Source organism: Paroedura picta, chromosome 7 (assembly GCF_049243985.1).
Source record: "Paroedura picta isolate Pp20150507F chromosome 7, Ppicta_v3.0, whole genome shotgun sequence".
Classification (NCBI taxonomy): domain Eukaryota; kingdom Metazoa; phylum Chordata; class Lepidosauria; order Squamata; family Gekkonidae; genus Paroedura; species Paroedura picta.
Genome location: NC_135375.1, coordinates 102,968,108 through 102,990,126, shown reverse-complemented (window position 1 = coordinate 102,990,126; position 22,019 = coordinate 102,968,108). Strand labels below are relative to the sequence as shown.

The 22,019-nt window shown below is 45.6% G+C and overlaps 2 protein-coding genes across 3 annotated transcripts; one reads left to right on the top strand and one right to left on the bottom strand.

The window, feature by feature from the left end:
• Window positions 1–275: 275 nt before the first annotated feature.
• LOC143841879 (olfactory receptor 2A5-like) lies at window positions 276–9,570 on the bottom strand. 2 transcript variants are annotated; one of them, XM_077346451.1, is made up of 2 exons: window positions 9,559–9,570; window positions 276–1,199 (listed from the first exon to the last, which is right to left on the bottom strand). In XM_077346451.1, exons 1-2 carry the CDS (start codon window positions 9,568–9,570, stop codon window positions 276–278), a joined length of 936 nt encoding a protein of 311 aa, XP_077202566.1. The 2 variants fall into 2 exon arrangements, with proteins under 2 accessions (XP_077202566.1, XP_077202567.1); XM_077346452.1 differs by lacking the exon at window positions 9,559–9,570 and having other exon boundaries at window positions 276–1,205.
• A 658-nt stretch (window positions 9,571–10,228) lies between these two features.
• LOC143841950 (olfactory receptor 2A12-like) lies at window positions 10,229–12,574 on the top strand. Its single transcript, XM_077346500.1, has 2 exons — window positions 10,229–10,412; window positions 11,621–12,574. Exons 1-2 carry the CDS (start codon window positions 10,377–10,379, stop codon window positions 12,572–12,574), a joined length of 990 nt encoding a protein of 329 aa, XP_077202615.1. The 5' UTR covers window positions 10,229–10,376.
• Window positions 12,575–22,019: the final 9,445 nt, after the last annotated feature.

Below are 22,019 nucleotides of genomic sequence, written 5' to 3'. Positions count from 1 at the left end.
CACCTCCCTAGGAAGCCTGTTCCACTGAGGAACTGCCCTAACTGTCAGGAACTTCTTCCGGATATTTAGCCAAAAATTCTTTGGAAGAATAAGCCATTAAAAGGGTGTGATGGAGAAGGCTTGTTTTAGGCTGATTCTTATACATTTGTCAACTGCCAACCTACTAAAGAGCACAGCAGTCCATGGACTCAGAAAACTGACTTGCATTGCAACCCGCCCCAGTCCATGCTACTCAGGCCAAAGTCACCTGCACAACCGTACAACCTTTTTCTCAGTCAGGAAACTCTGCAACGCCGCAGTGTTTTTATAAAGGCCCCTTTCACATCCTTGTTCCTCAGACTGTAGATCAAGGGGTTGAACATGGGGATGAAGATGCTGTACAAGAGAGAGACTATTTTGTCCTTCTCCGGGGAGTGGCTGGACGTGGGTCTCATGTACATAAACATGGCACTGCCATAGAAGAGCACCACCACAGTGATGTGGGAGCCACAGGTGGAGAACGCTTTCCTCCCACCGTGAGATGATTTCATTTTGAAGACAGCTCTCAGGATGCGGATGTAAGTCATCACAATAAAGGAGGAGGGAACGACCAAGGTGAAAATAGACCCCATGGTGGCAACGCTGCTGGCCGTTTTAGTGTCAGCGCACACCAGTTTCAATATGGCTGGCATTTCACAGAAGAAGTGGTCGATTTGGTTGTGACCACAGAACGGCAAACCCCACGTGAGAGATGTGTCCAACACAGGGAACAGCAGACCACTAGCCCAGGATGTGAGGGTAAGTATGAAGCACACTCTTTTGTTCATGAGGAACGTGTAGTGCAAGGGGTGGCAGATCGCCACGTACCTGTCGTACGCCATGACAGCAAGCAGGATGCACTCTGTGATAGCCAAAGTGAGAAAAATGTGCATCTGGACAGCGCAACGGATCAATGAGATGGTTTGTCTCGGGTGCTGGAGGTTAGCCAGCATTTGAGGGATGGTGCTGGACGTGTAGCAGATGTCTACACAGGAGAGTTGACTCAGGAAGAAATACATGGGAGTATGGAGTCGAGAGTCCAACCAAATCAGCAACAGCATGAGTGTGTTGCCTGTTAGTGTGATGACGTAGACTGCGGAAAACAACCCAGAGAGAATGAGACGGATCTTCGGGGTCTTGGAGAGACCCAGGAGGAAGAATTCAGCCACAGACGTTTGATTCTGCATGGTAGCTTTCCAGTTTCTGTGCAAGAGAAAGTGATACATGTTCACCATCGGGATTTACATGCTGTGCATGAAGAGTATTAAACATGCTTAACAAACCTGTATAGTCTATAGTAGTAGTAGTAGTAGTAGTAGTAGTAGTAGTAGTAGTAGTAGTAGTAGTATTTTATTATAATATTTTATAATAATAATAATTATTATTATTATAGAAATATTATAATAAAATATACTATTTATATATTTATAATTAATTAATTTATAATTAAAAATATTTTGATTTATTAACCGCCACTTCCAAATCAGCTTGTGGCGAGTAACAAAGTCTTATGAAACCCCCATTAAAAGCCCCATTCAAAGGCAAAAAAATTCCAACATGGCGGAAAACCCACCACCCATCTCTTACTACAGGAGGGGTGAGGAAGGAGGTCGATGAGCTACTACTCATAGCATTGATCTACCTCACCGACCCTCGCCTCAACCATAAACCCAGTGGAAGAGTTCTGTTTGCAGGCCCTGCGGAATGCCAAAATTTCCCGCAGGGCCCGTAGCTCACCCAGGAGCTCATTCCACCAGGTTGGGGCAAGGACCGAAAATGCCCTGGCCCTGGTTGAGGCTAGGCGGGCTTCCCTGAGGCTGTCGCATGAATCACTGTGGCCAAGTGTCTTGGGGACAGGTAGGGCGGTAGTAGCCAAGCCTGGCGAAGATGGAAAAATGCCTGGCTGGCTACTTTCTTGACCTGTGCCTCCATGGTCCGTGAGGCATCAATGGTCACACCCAAATTCCTGGCCATGGGCGTAATGGTAAGTTGCATACGTGCCAGGGTGGGTAAACGTGCTTCCTGCTCCCACCCTCTACCTCCCAACCACAGGACCTCCATCTTAGAGGGGTTGAGTTTCAGGTGACTCTGCTCGAACCTTTCTGTCACTGCTTCCAAACATCTGGCGAATGGTTCCGAGGGGGAGTCTGGCCGGCCGTCCATGAGGAGATAGAGCTGGGTGTCATCAGCGTACTGATGGCAACCCACCCCAAAACTCCATACCAGCTGAGCCAGAGGGTGCATGAAGATGTTAAACAATGTGGGGGAGGGAACCGCGCCCTGAGGAACCACACAAGGGAGTCTATAGGAGCGTGAGAACTCATCCCCCACTGCAACCCTCTGGGTCTGGTTCTGGAGAAAGGAATGTATCCAGCGGAGCACTGTGCTCCGTATCCCCATGCCGGCAAGGTGGTGGACCAGCAGTTCATGGTCAACGATGTCAAAAGCATCTGATAGAGAACCAGCACGGCTGACTTGCCTCTATCCAGCTGGTGACAGAGATCATCCAGCAGGGCAATCTCAGTGAAATATACTTTGTTGGCAACTCCATGGCAAGTGTACTCAATGTACCCAACAGTCCTCAGACATTTTGAGCCTGTGAGCAAATTGGGGATTTTGAGGAAAAGTAGTGGACAATATCACAAAATGGCTGCCCTCAGTGGCAGCTCCAGCACAAAATGGCCTCCAAGGGGACAGTAACAACAAAATCTTCTAAGTTTCTAAGACAAGCTCATTCCTATAATATGCCCAGCTGTTTCCAAGTGGGTGTTCCTTGAAGACTCAAAGGTTACGCCTTCTGGGTTTAGTTTTAAAACGCATGATGAGGTAGAGAAAAGACAGGACGTAGGGGAAGAAATAAGCAGGCACCACAGGAACACACAATCCATCATACACCTAATCCACACCCAAGTTTTCCTATTGAACATGCACGTTTACAGACAAAGAACCCATAAATATAACAATCCCCCAAGCACCAAATAAGTTAAAATCAATTTTTTAAAAAAGCTTACAATCTTTATAAACCGCTCCACCTTCCCACAACAAATAGCACAAATTTTCTTTGCTATAGTTGCAAAGGCTGTGACTTAATACGGCAGGATTAATATTCTGCTGTCAAGAAATAAATATAATCGGAATCAGAGTATATTTATTATAACCTGATGATGTGGCCATTAAATATGGTGATACACATGGCAAATCAGAGATTTTCTCTGAAGAAATTTTAAAGTAGGTAGAACATTAAACTGGTGCCACTGGTTCCCATTTCTCTCTACCCCATGTCTGGGTTTTGAGGAGCACTGCTTCTGTAGATAAAGGTAAAATGTGTTCTCAAGCTGTGGCCAATTTATAGCAATACCCATGGTGTTTTCAAGGGAAGAGATGGCAGAGATGGTTGGCCATTGCCTTCCTTTGCAGAAGAACCCTGGTCTTCCTTGGGAGCCCCACAATGAAATACTGAGTATGGTCAACCCTGCTTAGCTCCCAAACCGTGACAAGACTGAACTACTCTGGACTTCCAGTGTGGTATAGTGGTTAAGAGAGCCAGGTCTGATTCCTCACTCCTCAAGCAGCCAGCTGGGTGACCTTGGGCTAGTCATTGTCCTGTTCGAACGGTTCTCACAGAGCAGTTCTGTCAGAACTCTCTTGGGTGTCTGTTGAAGCAAGAGGAAGTAAAGTGATTGTAAGGCACTTAGAGACTCCTTCGGGTAGTGAAAAGTGGGGTATAAAATCCAACTCTTCTTCTTCTCTCCCAGGGCAAACCAACACAGCTATTCATCCGAAGCTACCTTTAGTAAAAAAGGCAAATAGGATTTATTACTTCTGGTTCCTTAACGTTAGAATTAAAACAAAACTAATAAACAAACACTTATACCAAAGTATCTGAGGAATGTGTGATTGAAGAAATGGGACACTGCCAGTCATATGTTATTATCAAAACGTTTTTTAAAATTGCTGTTGTTATTCAGCAAATCAAAAGTGGCAAGAACAACATTTTTTGTTATATTGTATTTATTTTGTGCCCGGAATTATGCCAAGGTGCAACTCATACTAAGAGATGGAATAATTCAACAATTTTAGAGAGAATGGTCTGCTCTTAAGAGGAATTGATTAATTGATTGATTTTATATTTATATCCCACCATTTTGGGGGCTCAGAATAGCTTAGAAGCATCACTTTAGAAGAAGAAGAGTTGGTTCTTATATGCCGCTTTTCCCTACCCGAAGGAGGCTCAAAGCGGCTTACAGTCGCCTTCCCTTCCCTCTCCCCACAACAGACACCCTGTGAGGTGGGTGAGGCTGAGAGAGCCCTGATATCACTGCCCGGTCAGAACAGTTTTATCAGTGCCGTGGCAAGCCCAAGGTCACCCAACTGGTTGCATGTGGGGGAGCGCAGAATCGAACCCAGCATGCCAGATTAGAAGTCCGCACTCCTAACCACTACACCAAACTGGCTCAACCCTCTAGAAGGGTTGGTTTTCATCCCACTGCCTGAAGGCGTCTCAAAGCAGCTTACAGTCGCTCCCCCCTTCCGCTCCCCACAACAGAAACCCTGTGAAGGAGGTGGGGCTGAGAGAGCTCTCAGAGAATTGCTCTGTGAGAACAGCTCTAAGAGAACTGTGACTGGCTCACGGTCACGCAGCTGGCTGCATCTGAAGGAAGAGTGGGAGATCAAACCTTTTTCTCCAGATTAGAGGCCGCTGCTGTTAACCACTACAGCACATCACAATTTAAAACCTACAGAGCAAGCAAAGATGAAGAACAACGGATCAGAGGGTCAGCGTCTGCAGGTGGTCTTAGAGTCAGTCCTCAGCACCTCCATTTCCCAGCTCTGGCAACTGGTGCTGTGAGGGCCTTCCATCCAGGACCCCAGAGAGGCTTGGTCAGACCACGTAGAGCGTACTAAATCCGGTGGAGCCAGGGGTTGGGTCAATATAAGGCAGCTTCATGTCTGTTCCAATGCCACTTTCCCAAACTAAAGGAGAACCCGGGCTGCAATTCTAAACACGCTCCAAGGAAGAGTGAGACATAATATCCGGCTGTTTGTGTGCATGTGCATTTATTTGGAGCCCAGTCAGGCTTAAACCCCAGGAAGTGTATCTGTGATGACTCTGCAGGCGGCACAGCCCCGCAAACCATATATGAATACATCTCTGCATCCAATGCAAGAAGAATTATTTCCATGTTGATATATAATAATAGGCAGTAACTCTGCCGCTGAATGGTGCCCCCGTTAGGTAAGGTTTTTTACAGAAGAAAACCCACTTGGGAAGACCACGATTGGAAGCAGAGAACCATTCCTCTACTCCAAAGCTCTCCTAGTCACTTTAGATTCACATCACATGTAGTTGAAGCAGAGCTGGGCTTTTTATACTCAACTTTTCACCTCCCAACTGATCCCAAACTGCTTAAAAAACTTAAAATCATTGAACCATATAGTTGGAAGGGGCCATACATGCTTTCGCATCCGACCCTCTGCTCAATGCACAATCAACCTTTTCTTTCCTCTCCCCATAACAGACACACTGTGAGCTCTCAGAGAACTGCTCTGCAAGAACACCTCTGCCAGAACTCTGATTAGCCCAAGGTCACCCAGTTGGCTGCATGTGGAAGAGAAGCAAGGAACTGAACTTGGTTCTCCACATTAGAGTTCTGTCGCTCTTAACCACTACATCACACTGGCTTTTTTTTTTTTTTTGCAAGGAAAATCAGTGGTCGCTGGGGGTGTTGTGGGTGGGATTTGAAGTAAGAAAACAATGGGTATGTGGGAAGCATGGAGAACTACCAGCTTACCAGCCTTTGAAACACCGTCCCCTTCATCTACTAACATAACCCACACATGCTTATAACAGCTAGTTAACCCTTTACCTTGTGACATCAGTCAGGAAGTGGTGCAAAGATGAATCTGTCCCGGTTTGGATGAGAGAAAAGCAATAAAGTTTTCAATTCCCTTTGGGAAACTGTCTGATCTTCAGCTAGGTGGCTCTCACAGTATGCTCCAAGCAAAGGAACGATATGGGCCATGTAAATTCACGTCTTATCCAGCCTGCTTTTAACTGGGGAATGGAATAGGAATACGCCTGGCATCTTGATTCTCAAAGGATTTTAACAGATTCTTGGCAGTGCAAAGACTGCCTTGCCAAGAGATTCCTCAGAGAGCTTCTCCCAGCTTCCCTCCTTGAAGTATTTTTGTTTCCTGCAGGACCTCAAACCAAGCACAGATATTTCCCTTGGGGCTATTCTAATTGGGTCTCCTGGATTCAGTATTAGGAGACAATTCTGGTTGCAAAATCATCCAGGGTGTTATCTGGACAAGTCTGTGTAATGATCATTGAAAGTTACAATATGCTCTTTAATTCTTCAGTCCTTGGCGCTCTCTGCCCTGTCATGGAAGCTTGCTGGGTGACCTTGGGCGGGTCACCTAGACTGTTTCCACACTACCAATATTGTGTGGATTGTTTGGATTTGCATTTTTAACGGGTCGACTTTCTTGTCCATTTCCGCACTGAAATTTGCTTCTTCTGGCGCAGACCTGCATTGTCCCCTGAGTTGCCCAGCAGCAAAGAAATCCCCAATTTCATCTTTTCAAGTAGAGTCTAATGAGGTCTAATTTGGGGGGGGGGGTTCAGTGAGGAAATGTGTGCACTCCAGTTTCCCCCCACGTCCATAGTTTTTTGTTTGGGTATGCCCCTTTCAAACACTCTTTCAAATGTCATGAATTAACTGAATGGTTACATCATCTACTTATGTGGATTGTGTTCTGGCTATATGCTGTATTAAATATGATCCTGAATTCTGAATGGTGACATTAAATATTTCAAACATTGTTGGAATATGCATGATCTGCAGTGTGCATGATTCAACAGCATCTATGAAGAATATCCTACAGGGGGCATCAGAGGAGATGTGTATTTATTTGTTTGTTTGTTTGTTTGTTTGTTTATATCACCCTCCCTGGAGGTTCAGGGAAGTTTACATAAAACACATAAACAATACATGAAACAATCCATGACATATAAATAACCATAACAATAAAGCTAATAACTGATAATTGTAACATTGCAAACAGTGCAAACAATGCAAACAGTGCAACAGTGCAAACAGAACACACTGATGGAGTTCTGGGAGGGAGGGAGCAGGGAGGAAGTGTTTTTAAAGAAGCAAGAAGTCTCCAATTCAGCCAATCAGGGCACTGGAGGATAGTATTTGAAAAAATACCAGGAAATTCCTGGTCTAAATATGCTAAACGCACCTTGCGTTTCGGGGGAAGATGGTAGAAAGGACTGTTGCAAACCAATTAACGGCATACCTTGAAGAAGCTTTGATCGTAGACCCATCCCAGTCAGGTTTCCGGCCTGGCCATGGGGTAAAGACAGCGCTAGTGACCCTGACGGACGACCTCCATTGCCAGTTGGACCGAGGCAGGTCGGCACTGTTGATATTACTAGACCTCTCAGCAGTATTCAACACAGTCAATCATGAGCTTCTAGCTTGCCACCTTATTGATGCCAGAATATGAGGGACAACCCTTCAATGACTGATCTCCTTCCTCCAGGGTCGTGGACAGAGTGTTGCAATAGGAGAGAGAACATCAAACCGCCGACAACTTACTTGCAGAATCCCACAAGGAGTGATACTCTCTCCTATCCTATTCAACATCTTCATGCGGCCTCTTGCACAACTGGTACAGAAGTTTGGGCTGGGTTGCCATCAATATGCAGATGACGCCCAGCTCTTCCTTCTGATGGATGGCTGCCCTGACTCTCCCCCAGATACATTATCCAGATGCCTGGAAACAGTGATGAGATGGCTCAAGCAGAGTCATCTGAAGCTCAGTCCTTCAAAGACAGGAGCTCCCTGTTTCTTGGGTGAAATGATTGTTTTAATAGCAAACTCTGATGATATTTATTGGTTGGGTGGTGAGGCCATGGAGGTGTTTTAGTGAGTAGGCAGGGCCGTGATGGGCAGGGCAGCCAGAACCAACTGGGTCACTAGGCATGGGGCTGAGCCAAGCACCCATCAGAGTCCAAGGGCAGAACGGGGAAGGGGCAGGGTTTGCTGACTCCATGTCCACAGCATCCCCACAATACCCCCTTAAAGGGACCAAGTCCAGTCACAAATCTACGGGCATGGGCCCTAACATCCCCCCCCCCCATGGCCACCCGAAGCAGACCTATCACATGAAGCAAAGGGCACTCACACCTTGGAATGGCCACTCTTGGTGGCTCTCAAGCAACTCCTGCTTGATCGCCAGCCACACAGAAGAATCACACAGAGTGACCACACAGAAGAGACCACCAAGGGCCATCCTGTCCAGCCTCCCCACCTTCTCGGAGACTTAAAAAACACACACTCCTCACGGGCGCTCATCCAATCTCCTCCTAAGAACATTCAATGAAGGCTCGGGAAGTGGGCTAAAATGAATAAAATGAAGTTCAACAGGGACAAATGTAAAGTTCTGCATTTAGGTAGGAAAAACCAATATAAGATGGGGGAGACTTGTCATGGCAGTAGCATGTGTGAAAAGGATCTAGGAGTCTTAGTAGACCATACATTGAACATGAGTCAGCAGTGTGACTCGGTGGCTAAAAAGGCAAATGGGATTTTGGGCTGTATCAAACAGAGTATCGTGTCCAGATCACGGGAGGTGATGGTACCGCTTTACTCTGCTCTGGTTCGGTCTCACTTGGAGAACTGTGTTCAGTTTTGGGCCCCCCAGTGGAAGAGGGATGTTGACAAACTGGAATGTTTGTAAAAAATTGTTAGTTTGTTGTCCTAACAAAGATGGTTAGGGGTTTGGAGACCAAGATGTACGAAGAAAGGTTGGGGGAGCTTGGTCTGTTTAGCCTGGAGAGGAGACGACTGAGAGGGGATCTAATTTTCAAGTATTTAAAAGGGTACCATATAGGATAGAGAAGAGTTGTTCTCTCTTGCCCCAGAGGGATGGACCAGAACGAATGGGATGAAATTAATTCAAAAGAAATTCCATCTAAACATTCGGAAGAAATTCCTGACAGTTAGAGCGGTTTCTCAGTGAAACAGGCTTCCTTGGGAGGTGGTGAGTTCTCCATCTTTGGAAATTTTAAAAAGAGGCTAGATAGCCATCTGACGGAGAGGCTGATTCTGTGAAGGCAAAGGGGTGGTAGGTTACAGTGGATGAGCAATTGGGATGTGAGCATCCTGCATAGTGCAGGGGGTTAAACTAGATGACCCATGAGGTCCCTTCCAACTCTATGATTCTATGATTCTATGAAGGAGACTCCACCACCCTCTGAGGCAGCATATTCCACCTATAAACAGCCTTCGCCACCAGAAAATGCTTTCTAATATTTAAGAGTAGTTCAGCAGTGGAATAGGCTGCCTAAGGAGGTGGTGAGCTCCCCCTCACTGGCAGTCTTCAAGCAAAGGTTGGATACACACTTTTCTTGGATGCTTTAGGATGCTTTGGGCTGATCCTGCGTTGAGCAGGGGGTTGGACTAGATGGCCGGTATGGCCCCTTCCAACTCTATGATTCTATGATTCTATGATTCTAAGTGGAACCTCCTTTCCCATCATTTGAACCCATGGCTCCTAATCCTGGTCTCTAAAGCTGTAGTAAACAAGTTGGCCCTCTCTTTGATTTATCTACCTTTTACATAATCAAAAACAGCTATCATACCACCTTTTGCCTTCCTCTTCTCTGAGCTACACATACCCAGCTCTCTCAGCCTCTTCTCATAAGGCATGGATTCCAACCTCTCAACCATCCTAGCTGCCTTTCTCTGAACATGTTCCAAATTGTCAATATCCTTCTTGAACTGCGGTGGCCAGAAGTGGACACAATATTACAAATGAGGTCTAACCGATGTGGAATAGAGTGGTGGGGGGAAGATGTGTGGCTGAACACTCTTCTTGCTACTGTCTGCAGCCTCCGAGACTCAAAGGGAAGTAGAAGGAGGAGGGGCGTGGGGGGGGGACTGAAGGAGACTGGCTGGCCGCTGGACAGACAGGCAAGCCGATTGGAGGAGGAGGCACTCAGGGACTGGACAACCACCCTGAATGGGTGTTAAGTGCTGAGTGGCACTTAGGCCATGAGACAGGCTCCTCCTCCAAACCCTTACAAGTAATATATTATGTGGAACAGATGAGATGTTGCTAGAATGCTCTTCTTTCTCCCAAATAATGATGTCACAAGCTCAGAACTTCAGGAGAGAAGGCTGAGTAGGCTGGCTCCAAAGCACATTATAGTTCCATGTTTGGGGTGAGGAAAAGACCAATAAGTTCAGAGTCTCAAATGACCTAGCTTCAGAACTGCTCTAGCAGTTGGAGTGCAGGCGTCAGCTGAAGTCTTACTGGAGGCCTGAAGAAGCAGAATTCCAATGGGTGTGATAAATTTGTCCGTTTCTTCCAAGCAGGTAGGTTCAGGGAAAGCTAAAGTTCACCTTTGTGTCAGTTTCTTTCGTGAATAGCTGGAATTTGATGCATGTACTAAAGCTCTTTGGCTGTGCTCTTGCCTATATTTCAGTACCGTTCTCAATACCGTTCACTGCTTTTTATTTTTATTTTTATTTTCCATTATTATTATTATTATTATTATTATTATTATTATTATTATTATTATTATTATTATTATTATTATTATTATTATTATTTCAATTTATTTCCCGCCACTCCCAAATGGCTCGCGGCGGGTTACAATGTCTTAAAAAACCCATTAAAACTCCCATTAAAAGACCATGAAGAAATAACAGCATTTATGGAGTGTTACAGGTGATATACACCATGGTGTATGCACCAATCCCCCTATCACCTTTGATAAACAGGGTTTTGTAATGGTTGGGTGTGGGGGCTGCAAAACATACTTGAGCAGAGATGATGAAGAGGGAAAGTTAAGAAACGTGTGTCCATATTACTTCAGTCAGCACTATCATACAGATTCCACTTCTTGTAAATCCTGTTGCTTGCCTCCAGCTTCCATCTCTAGTCAACAAGGGACTCCAAGATGCTTCCAAATTGATCTTCAGTCCAATAGTTGGGATGGGCATGAACCAGCTGATGAACTAAAGTTCGTCATGAATTTTGGCCTCTTGGTTTGTCAAGCAATGTTCATGAACTGAAGAACTACAACGAGCTTTCATGAATTTGGAGGCCGTTTAAACCCCTCCTTTCTGCCCTTCATGGAAAACAGCTGTGGGGAGCAGATAGCAGGGGGTTCAGTGGTCCCAATCCTGGGTGCCCAAGAAAACCCTTTTAAACTGCTGAGCCAGGGGAGCAGTTTGTTCGGCTTGACTCAACTATTTAAAGAGGCTTTGTGGAACTATTCTGGTGGCCCAAGAAAACTTTTGAGAGCAACCCCGAGTGAGCTGTCCCTGTGACTCAGCTGTTTAGACTGTTGTCTCCCTCTTCATAGCAACCCCATACATAGTTGTCGTCCTGTGCATCCAAGTACTAACTTGGGCTGACACTGCTTAGCTTCTAAGCTCTGAAAAGATAAGGGTAGGCTGGGGTATCCAGGTCAGGGCACCATGCAAGGTAGAGGCACCAAAACCATAACAACTGAGAAGGGCTCATACCGAAGGCCGACATAGTTTTCATGGTGTCTATTCTTCCCTACATTCAACAGCAGCAGCAAGAAGAAATGAGGAATCAAACCACAGTGACAGGATTTCTCCTGCTGGGTCTTTCCAGTAACCCTGAGATGCGTCTAATCCTCTTTGGGATCTTCACTGTGATCTACAGCATCACTCTAGCAGGAAACCTGACCATCCTGACACTCATTTGGCTGGACACTCAACTCCATACGCCTATGTATTTCTTCGTGAGTCACCTCTCCTTTGTGGACATCTGGTACACCACTAGCACAGTCCCTCAGATGCTGGCCAACCTCTGGAGCCCAAGCAAGACCATCTCATTTGCTGGCTGTGGGGCTCAGATCTACCTTTTCCTGGCCCTGGCAATCACCGAATGTGTGCTTCTGGCTGTAATGGCATATGATAGGTTCGTAGCGATATGTCACCCTCTGCGCTACACTGTCATTATGAACCAGAGAGTTTGTGTCCTGTTAACAGCGTCGGCATGGATTTCAGGCTTCCTTCTTGCCATGGTCCATACAGTCCAGACACTGCAGATGCCTTATTGTGGTCCCAATGTCATTAACCACTTCTACTGTGATATCCTGGCTCTATTAAAACTGGTCTGCGCCGACACACACCTCAATGAAATCATTGTGTTTGTGGTCGGAGTCCTTGCCCTCCTGTGCCCCTTCTCATTCATCCTGATGACCTACGCCCGCATCCTAGACGCCATCTTGAAGATCCGCTCTTCCCAGGGCAGACGCAAAGCTTTTTCTACGTGCATCTCCCATATTATTGTGGTGGCCATGTTCTATGGCAGCGCTATGTTCATGTACATGAGACCTGGGTCAGGCCACTCCCCAGAACAGGACAAAATAGTCTCCTTGTTTTATAGTGTCATCACACCCATGTTCAACCCCATCATATACAGTCTAAGGAATAAGGATGTCAAGGGGGCATTTCTGAAAATGGTTCAGTGGTCCCAGCCCAGTCAGAGAACATAAAATGAGCTTCAGGGTTTGTGTTGTTAATTCAGAGAGCTCCGATGGCCACCTTCTAGCAGAAGGGGCATCTAGCAATCCTTCGAAACGTTAAGCAGGAACGCAGAAATAAGATCCTGGCCTCCACAGACTTTGCTTCTGGGGGACTGCACAAGAACAAAAGAGAGATGTTCTAGACTTTTGGCATTATTATTATAGTATTATTATATTTCAGTTTATAACCCGCCACTCCCAAATGGCTCGTGGCGGATTACATCAGTCTGGATAAAATCCCCAATAGAACTACCATTAAAACCATAGACATAAAAACAGCATAAATCCCAATAATCACAATACAAAGGAATGATACGTCAGAAAAACAATTCAAAACACTATTGTCCTCGTGCAAATCTCATAAAGGGTGGTGGGATGATGGGGGCTGAAGAAACCTGCAGGGTTCTCTTAAAACCCATCCTCCACCTCTAGTTTGGATGCTGAAGATGATTCTAACCACTACAGCCTGAGTGGTATAAGAATGAGGGTATCAGACAAGGGTCTGGGAAAGCCGGTTTTAAAGCCCCACTCTGCTTGTGGAAGCTTGCTGGGTGGCCAAGGACAGTCACCTTTGTTAAGGTAAAGGTAAAGGGATCACCTGTGCAAGCACCGAGTCATGTCTGACCCTTGGGGTGACGCCCTCCAGTGTTTTCATGGCAGACTCACTACGGGGTGGTTTGCCAGTGCCTTCCCCAGTCATTAACGTTTACCCCCCAGCAAGCTGGGTACTCATTTTACCGACCTTGGAAGGATGGAAGGCTGAGTCGACCTTGAGCCGGCTGCTGGGATTGAACTCCCAGCCTCATGGACAGACAGCTTCAGACTGCATTTCTGCTGCTTACTACTCTGCACCACAAGAGGCTCTTTGTTAGACTTGGTCAAAAGCAAGATTCTGCAACTGACTGTCAAAAAGGGTTAACTGTTCGTCCAATTACACAAATCTAAAAAAACAGCGTTACTCCAGCGTCATGGCGTAGCACTAAAAATAATCGTGCCTCCGGCCATTCCTCACCTTCTGGCTCTCTCGCTTTCGTCTGCCACCTTTTCATGCTCCTTGAACTCCGCATGCCTGTTTGAAACGGTGGAAGATAGCAACGCGCTTTACACACGACTCTCTTTTGCCTGTCAGTCAAGCCAGGCAACCAACCCCCTTTCTCAACGTGGGGATCTGTCCTAAAAAATTAAAAACTTCAAATTGCTTGCCTTTTTAGTTGATGCCTTTCAGATTTATGTCACAGCTTTCACATCAGCCCTCCCCAATCTACATAATGGGCTGCATTTTGTGTCACATCCAGATCTGACAAATCTGAAATGTAATTTATGTACTGTTTTAATGTATTGATTTTATTGCATAGTATAGATTGTTCTAAGCTGCCATGAGCCGGTAACTCCAGGAGTGGTGGCATAGAAATTGAAATAAACAAACAAACAAGCAAATGTAGACAGACTTATTTGCAGATTTCCTATAATTTTATAACATGCCTGATTAATGCTGCCAGCCCCCTCTTTGCTTCACTCCTTTCCCCCTTTCCCCTCCCTTTCTTCATATTTCTTAAAATGAGGCAAATGTTTTTCTTTCTTTCTATAGTATCTGAGGAAGTGAACTTTGATTCATGAAAGCCCGTACAGATATAAATAGTGTTAAACTTTAAGTCTAAGGCATCAGTGGACTTCTATCCAAGAGACTAATATGGCCACCCCTTGTGGAATATCTTCCTCCTTACCAATATTATTGTCATGAGAACATGCTTTTTCCATACCGGTCCATTACTGGGGAGGTGGGCAGTCCATTCCATCTCCATGGAAATGTAACAGATTAGTGCATTGCTCCTGTGGGTATCTTGGCCATTACGGCCTTGGACACAAACTGTGTTTCTAGAACACGTTCCTAGGCTGCCGTTCTTCATCTCATTTATCTTATGGGGTGACCAATTGGCATGGAGTCAATAGTGCAGTGTGTGTATGCGTGTCTTAAATAATTAAAATTAAAACCTCCTACAAATGTAAAGTGACCACCCTCTCCTTTCTTGCTAGTGAAGAAGCTAAATGGCGGCCTTAAGTTAATCATTCTACCTCTCAGTGTTGTAAAAACAATGTCATTAGTGTGCATTCTGTCCTAAACACCTGGGAGGAAATGTGGGAGAAGAAGAAGAAGAAGAAGAAGAAGAAGAAGAAGAAGAAGAAGAAGAAGAAGAAGAAGAAGAAGAAGAAGAAGAAGAAGAAGAAGAAGAAGAGTCGGTTCTTAGATGCCGCTTTTCTCTACTCGAAAGAGTCTCAGAGGAACTTACAGTCACCTTCCCTTTCCTCTCCCCATAACAGACAACCTGTGAGGTAGGTGAGGCTGAGAGAGTCCTGATATTACTGAAGAAGATTTGGTTCTCAGATGCTGCTTTCTCAACCTGAATGGGTCTCAAAGCAGTTTACATTCGCCTTCCCTTTCCTCTCCCCTCAACAAACACACTGTGAGGGAGGTGAGGCCGAGAGAATCCTGATATTACTGAAGAAGAAGAGTTGGTTCTTATATGCCACTTTTCTCTACTTGAAAGAGTAGAGTAGTACCTGAAAGAGTCTCAAAGTGGCTTACATTCGCCTTCCCTTTCCTCTCCCCACAACTGACACCCTGTGAGGGAGGTGAGGCTGAGAGAGCCCTGATAATACTGATTGGCTTTATCAGTGCTGTGGCAAGCCCAAGGTATCCCAACTGGCTGCATGTAGAGGAGCGAGAAATCAAACCTGGCTCACCAGATTAGAAGTCTGCACTCCTAACCACTATACCAAGCTGGTGCTTCAGACCAGTGGTCCATCTAGTTCAGCATCCTGTTTTAGAACAGCAGCCAACAAACAGAGTTTTGAGACTGGCACCCTTGCTACTTCTCAGAACTGAGTTTCAGAAGCTGACTGTACATAGAGGCTCTCTTCATTCACCAGGGCTTGTAACCACCAATGGCCTCTTCTCCATGAACCTGACTACACCTCTATCGATGCTCCTGGCCAATACTACCTCTTTTAATTATTCTTTTAGTAAGGAAGGATTTCCTTTTGTCAGTCCTGAACCTATTTACCAATCATTTCATGTTCTAATATTTGCTAAGTTCTCATATTGGGGGGAGGACTCCCTCTATCTACTTTCTGCACTTCATGCATCATTTTGTAAACCTCTATCATGTCTCCCCTTAGCCATGTGTTTCTAGATTGAAAAGTCCCAGACTTCCATTGTAGAAAAGGTGTTCCAACCATAGGATAAAGGGAAAAAAAATGGGATGGATAGGTAGCCAATTTTTAAACAAATATATACACGATTCTGGTAGAACTCATGGTGGCACCTGCACTTTGACCCCTGTGTGACACGGAGTGTTGGACTGGATGGGCCATTGGCCTGATCCAACATGGCTTCTTTTATGTTATGCTTAATCTCATTACACATTGTGCTTAATCTCTTATTCAGGGATTAAGCAGTCATTCACACCTACCATGGACACCAGCTGAACTTGTAGCAATTTCAGCCAACTAATTTCAGAAAACAATAACTACAGGAGTTACCTGAACATCAATAGCTCTCAAGCACCTCCCCTGCCCCAACCTGGTTCAGTATCCCTTCCCTATCTGAAATGTTGGTAGCTGCAAGCATTTAGAAGTCTTTCAATAAGTAAATGAAGGAACATAAAAACCCTTTAACAAATCACATAATTTGTCTTCTTGGATTCTGATGTCTTCAAGTTTCACTGTATAATAATGCAACAAATCACTGGTGTAATCTGGGTTCTTTCTTTCTTTCTTTCTTTCTTTCTTTCTTTCTTTCTTTCTTTCTTTCTTTCTTTCTTTCTTTCTTTCTTTCTTTCTTTCTTTCTTTCTTTCTTTCTTTCTTTCTTTCTTAATTTCTGTCCCTAGTCCAAATGGGAATTGCTCAATTTAATAGAGATAAAGAGAGAAATCATTCTTAAAAATTGAATGTAGACAGAGTGACAAGGTTGCAGACAAACTGGCTTTTTAAACAGCAGAGAACTTTAAAGATAATATGCAAAAAAAGCATTTGATAAATTAGAATGGGAGTTTATGATTTTGGAAAATTTACTGACATTTATTAAAATATCTATAGAATAATCTTCTAATACTAGTTTCAAGGTGGTTTCCACAGAATATGAAATGATAACTAGCTATATAAACAATCCACCATATAAATCATTAACAATAATTAATATATATATATATATATATATGCAGTTCATTTCAGAAGGGTGGATTGAGATATGTGTGAGTGAGAAGGAAAAAAAATAGTGCAACATCCCCACCCACAACAGTTTAATATAAATTTGAATAAAATAACATTGTGCACTTGGAGCAATCAAATGTTCAATACACACTTTACATGATTACATTTAATTTGAATTGGAAATTGTGTCAGAATAAATATCTTGTGCTATGTTTTCTGCAAGTGGAAAAGATTGTGGAGACACAATCAGGGGGTTGGACTAGATGACCCATGAGGTCCCTTCCAACTCTATGATTCTATGATTCTATGACACAGTTACTGCAAGGAGGAGTAATTTTAGCACTTTAGCCCAAGGGCTTTTGTGCACATAGAAATCTTCCAGAAAATCCAACCTATAACATGTTAAATTCCATGAACAATATAGCAACTATCAGAAATAAATAATTTGGTAGAAGAAAACAATCATAAATATCTGAAGATAATGAAATCTACATAGTAAGGGGACATGTCAAACACTGATGGAAAAGAGAACTAGAATTAAGTGTCATCAACGTACTGAACCTCCCTCCTTCCAGATGTCCAGATTATTTCACCCACTTAAATACTAGGGTAGAGCTCTGCAGAGTAGAACCCCCATAAAACAAGTGCCACTGAGTAAAAGGGCAGTGCTTGCACTGATCAGCATTTGTGGCCATGCTAACCATCTTAAACCGATTCTGCACGGCGGTGGCCATGCCATGCTGTTGCTGTGCCATGCCCCGCCACTTCACATGTACCCACGGGGGACAAAATCCCCCCAGCACACATGGTCCACCCTGGAGTTATTTGTGAGCACACACAATTCTGGTGTGGGAAGGGTCTGCTGCAGGGAGTGGAGGGCATGGGGGTTCCACCACACGATGGCATGTACAAATGCCCCATTAGTACAAATGTCCCACTGCACATACAAATGGCCCAATCAGCTCTGAAGCACTGCGAAGCAAAATGGGGCACTTCATGTCCCTGCAGGGACACTATAGGTGGGACGGACTTCAAAGGCCTTCCCTTGTGCTTCGCGCCTGCCGATTGGGCCCTCCGATTGTCAGTCCGGAGGAAGGGGCCAATCGGCACCCTTCCTCATCCCGGACAGCGCCCGCCCTAACTCCTCCCCCCCAGCCCTTAGCGCATTATTTAGTCTGCGGCGACTGCGGCACCGCAGGCGATGTTAAGATATTTAAAAATTGTTAAACATTTATCAGGTGATATGACCATAAATGGTCATGTTGATGCACCCTTCCCAAAATGGTCAGTGACTGGCCTGGAGGGGGTGGGAAGGGAAGGAGTCCTGGGTGGGAGTGTCCATAGCTCTGCTTCTGGGTGTCCATAGCTCTGCTTCTGGGATTTCTCAAAGCCTAAAGAACGTTTCTGGGGCTTCCCAATGGTAAAAAAGTTGAGAAAAGCTGATCTAGTGAATATCTGGTCTCACAGCAGCTCTGCAGAGCAAAGAGGGCATAGAGTTCAAGGCCTTGTCCTGATGTGACCTCCTAGTACTGGCATTCAGAGCCTTGTTGCCTCTGAATATCGAGGTTCCCTTTTGTTACCATGGCTAGTAGTCATTCATGGACTCCATGAATCTGCCTAACGCCCTTCTCAAGCCATCCGTGCCTCTGGTGATCACAGCATCCACTGGCAAAGAAGCCAGCTGTTTATTTACTTGCAGTGATACAGAGCCAAAGAAAGCTTTCCCTCGCTTGAGTGAGGCACGAGAATAGCGCCTCCAAACGGCTGCATGGGAACGTGGCTGAAGAGGGCATGATACGGATGTCCTGGGAAGGGCGGACTCAAAATGCAAGAATTAATAAATACGAAGAAAAATCCATTGATAGACAGCAGTCCGTAACACCCAGGCAAACAAATGGAACCTAAAAGTTGAACCTTGTCTGCTTGTTAGTACTCTCTGATGTTCAGCCATCCTCATTAGCACCAGCAGAGACCTCCCGAGGAGAAGTCCTGGTGCGCATTTGAAACAAGTCACAAAGGATTCAATTAGAGAGCCGGCATTTCCAAACATTACACAGCGCAGCGCCATCAAAAATAACGAGAAACTCCAGAGGGACTTGTTATAGAAAGTGAGCGATATTGTTTATAGACACATGCTTTTTTGAAAAAAACAACAACAGCAGCACTGAATCCTGTTGTGGCTAATTATTACACTAAAAAGTTTTCTTCTCTGTATAGCAATTTCAGAGACCTTCTAGTTGATAAAATGTGATGAGGTTAATTTGATAAATGAGTACAGAAGAAGATCAAATAAGTCTCCTTTAGCGAAAAGCACAAGTTTTATGTGCCCCTATGAAAATTCAATATACAGATGCTACAAGCTCAAAGTCTGCCTATTTATTCATTCATTCATTCATTCATTCATTCATTCATTCATTCATTCATTCATTTATTTATTTATTTATTTATTAATATAGATTGATTGTCCTCATTCATTTCATCGACTGGTTCAGAAGTGGGAAACTGCCCCCCGACGGACCTGATCCTGACCTGTCTTGGCTTAGCCAGACTTCTGCTGCAGGCCATCATGATTCTGGGCATAACTCTATTTGTTTTGCTCGACATGACCCAGAACAGAGTAATGTTCATGGTGATGGGTGTATGGACATTTGTAGACACTATGAACCTTTGGTTTGCTGCTTGCCTCCGTGTTTTCTACTTAGCAAAAATCGCCACCTTCTCCCACCCTCTTTTTCTCCAAATCAAGCAACGACTCCCTGGGCTGGTGCCCTGGCTGCTCCTGGGCTCTGTGACCTCTTCAGCTGTCAAGACTATTACTCTTACCACAGTCTGGGGCTATGGCTGGCTTACCTGCAGTCCCAACATTTCACTTGTAAGCAACAGGAGCCATGCAGAAATGAACATGTCAAGCAAGTGTCTGCTTTCCATTATTCTATATAACATCTTCAATATTATTCCCATTACTAGTAAAAAAGCCCATTGTATGAAGAAGACAATGGGCGCTAGCAGGTGGGGACCAGAGCGAGCGGCAGGCGAGGGACAGAGCGAGGGACAGGCTACCTGAAAGAGGAGGCGGGCGGCGGCTCCTCGGCGTCTCGTAGTTTTTGCCGAGGAGCACCAGGTGTGGTGCGCTGGGCTGCGGCGGCTCCTCTGCATTTTTTTGTTCTTCTGCGGCTTTCCCGGCGGCTCCATTGTGTTCTGGGGCCATGAGGGCAGGGAGCCGCCAGCAGCAGCGCTGTGGGCGGCTGCCGGGGCTCCCAGGGCGCCGGCTTGAAGCGGCGACAGGCTCCTCCAGGGTTTTTTTTTTTCTGCTGCCTCTCGTGGGCGCGCCGGCTTGGAGCTGCGAAAGGCTCCTACAGGGTTAATTTTTTTCTGCTGCTTGGAGTTGCGAAAGGCTCCTACAGGGTTTTTTTTTTTCTGCTAGCTCTCGTGGGAGCGCCGGCTTGGAGCTGCGAAAGGCTCCTACAGGGTTAATTTTTTTCTGCTGCTTGGAGCTGGGAAAGGCTCCTAAAGGTTTTTTTTTTTCTGCTGCTTGGAGCTGTGAAAGGCTCCTACAGGGTTTGTTTTTTTTTCTGCTAGCTCTCGTGGGCGTGCCGGCTTGGAGCTGCGAATGGCTCCTACAGGGTTTTTTTCCCCTGCTGCTTGGAGCTGCGAAAGGCTCCTACAAGGTTAATTTTTTTCTTCTGCTTGGAGCTGCGAAAGGCTCCTACAGGGTTAATTTTTTTCTGCTAGCTCTCGTGGGCGTGCCGGCTTGGAGCTCCTACAGGGTTTTTTTTTTTTTCTGCTGGGAGCTGCGAAAGGCTCCTACAGGGTTTTTTTTCCTGCTGCTTGGAGCTGCGAAAGGCTCCTACAGGGTTAATTTTTTTCTGCTGCCTCTCGTGGGCGTGCTGGCTTGGAGCTCCTACAGGGTTTTTTTTTTCTGCTGCTTGGAGCTGGGAAAGGCTCCTTCAGGGTTTTGTTTTCTGCTGCTTGGATCTGCGAAAGGCTCCTACAGGGTTTTTTTTTCTGCTGCTTGGAGCTGGGAAAGGCTCCTTCAGGGTTTTGTTTTCTGCTGCTTGGATCTGCGAAAGGCTCCTACAGGGTTTTTTTTTCTGCTGCTTGGAGCTGGGAAAGGCTCCTTCAGGGTTTTGTTTTCTGCTGCTTGGATCTGCGAAAGGCTCCTACAGGGTTTTTTTTTCTGCTGCTTGGAGCTGGGAAAGGCTCCTTCTGGGTTTTGTTTTCTGCTGCTTGGATCTGCGAAAGGCTCCTACAGGGTTTTTTTTTCTGCTGCTTGGAGCTGGGAAAGGCTCCTTCTGGGTTTTGTTTTCTGCTGCTTGGATCTGCGAAAGGCTCCTACAGGGTTTTTTTTTCTGCTGCTTGGAGCTGGGAAAGGCTCCTACAGGGTTTTGTTTTCTGCTGCTTGGATCTGCGAAAGGCTCCTACAGGGTTTTTTTTTCTGCTGCTTGGAGCTGGGAAAGGCTCCTACAGGGTTTTTTTTCCTGCTGCTTGGAGCTGGGAAAGGCTCCTACAGGGGTTTTTTTTTTCTGCTGCTTGGAGCTGTGAAAGGCTCCTACAGGGTTTTTTTTTTCTGCTGCCTCTCGTGGGCGTGCTGGCTTGGAGCTCCTACAGGGTTTTTTTTTTCTGCTGCTTGGAGCTGGGAAAGGCTCCTTCAGGGTTTTGTTTTCTGCTGCTTGGAGCTGGGAAAGGCTCCTACAGGGTTTTTTTTTCTGCTGCTTGGAGCTGGGAAAGGCTCCTTCAGGGTTTTGTTTTCTGCTGCTTGGAGCTGTGAAAGGCTCCTACAGGGTTTTTTTTTTCTGCTGCCTCTCATGGGCGTGCCGGCTTGGAGCTCCTTCAGGGTTTTTTTTTTCTGCTGCCTGGAGCTGGGAAAGGCTCCTACAGGGTTTTTTTTTCTGCTGCCTCTCGTGGGCGTGCCGGCTTGGAGCTCCTACAGGGTTTTTTTTTTCTGCTGCCTGGAGCTGGGAAAGGCTCCTACAGGGTTTTTTTTTCTGCTGCCTCTCGTGGGCGTGCCGGCTTGGAGCTCCTACAGGGTTTTTTTTTTTCTGCTGCTTGGAGCTGGGAAAGGCTCCTTCAGGGTTTTGTTTTCTGCTGCTTGGAGCTGGGAAAGGCTCCTTCAGGGTTTTGTTTTCTGCTGCTTGGAGCTGGGAAAGGCTCCTACAGGGGTTTTTTTTTTTCTGCTGCCTCTCGTGGGCGTGCCGGCTTGGAGCT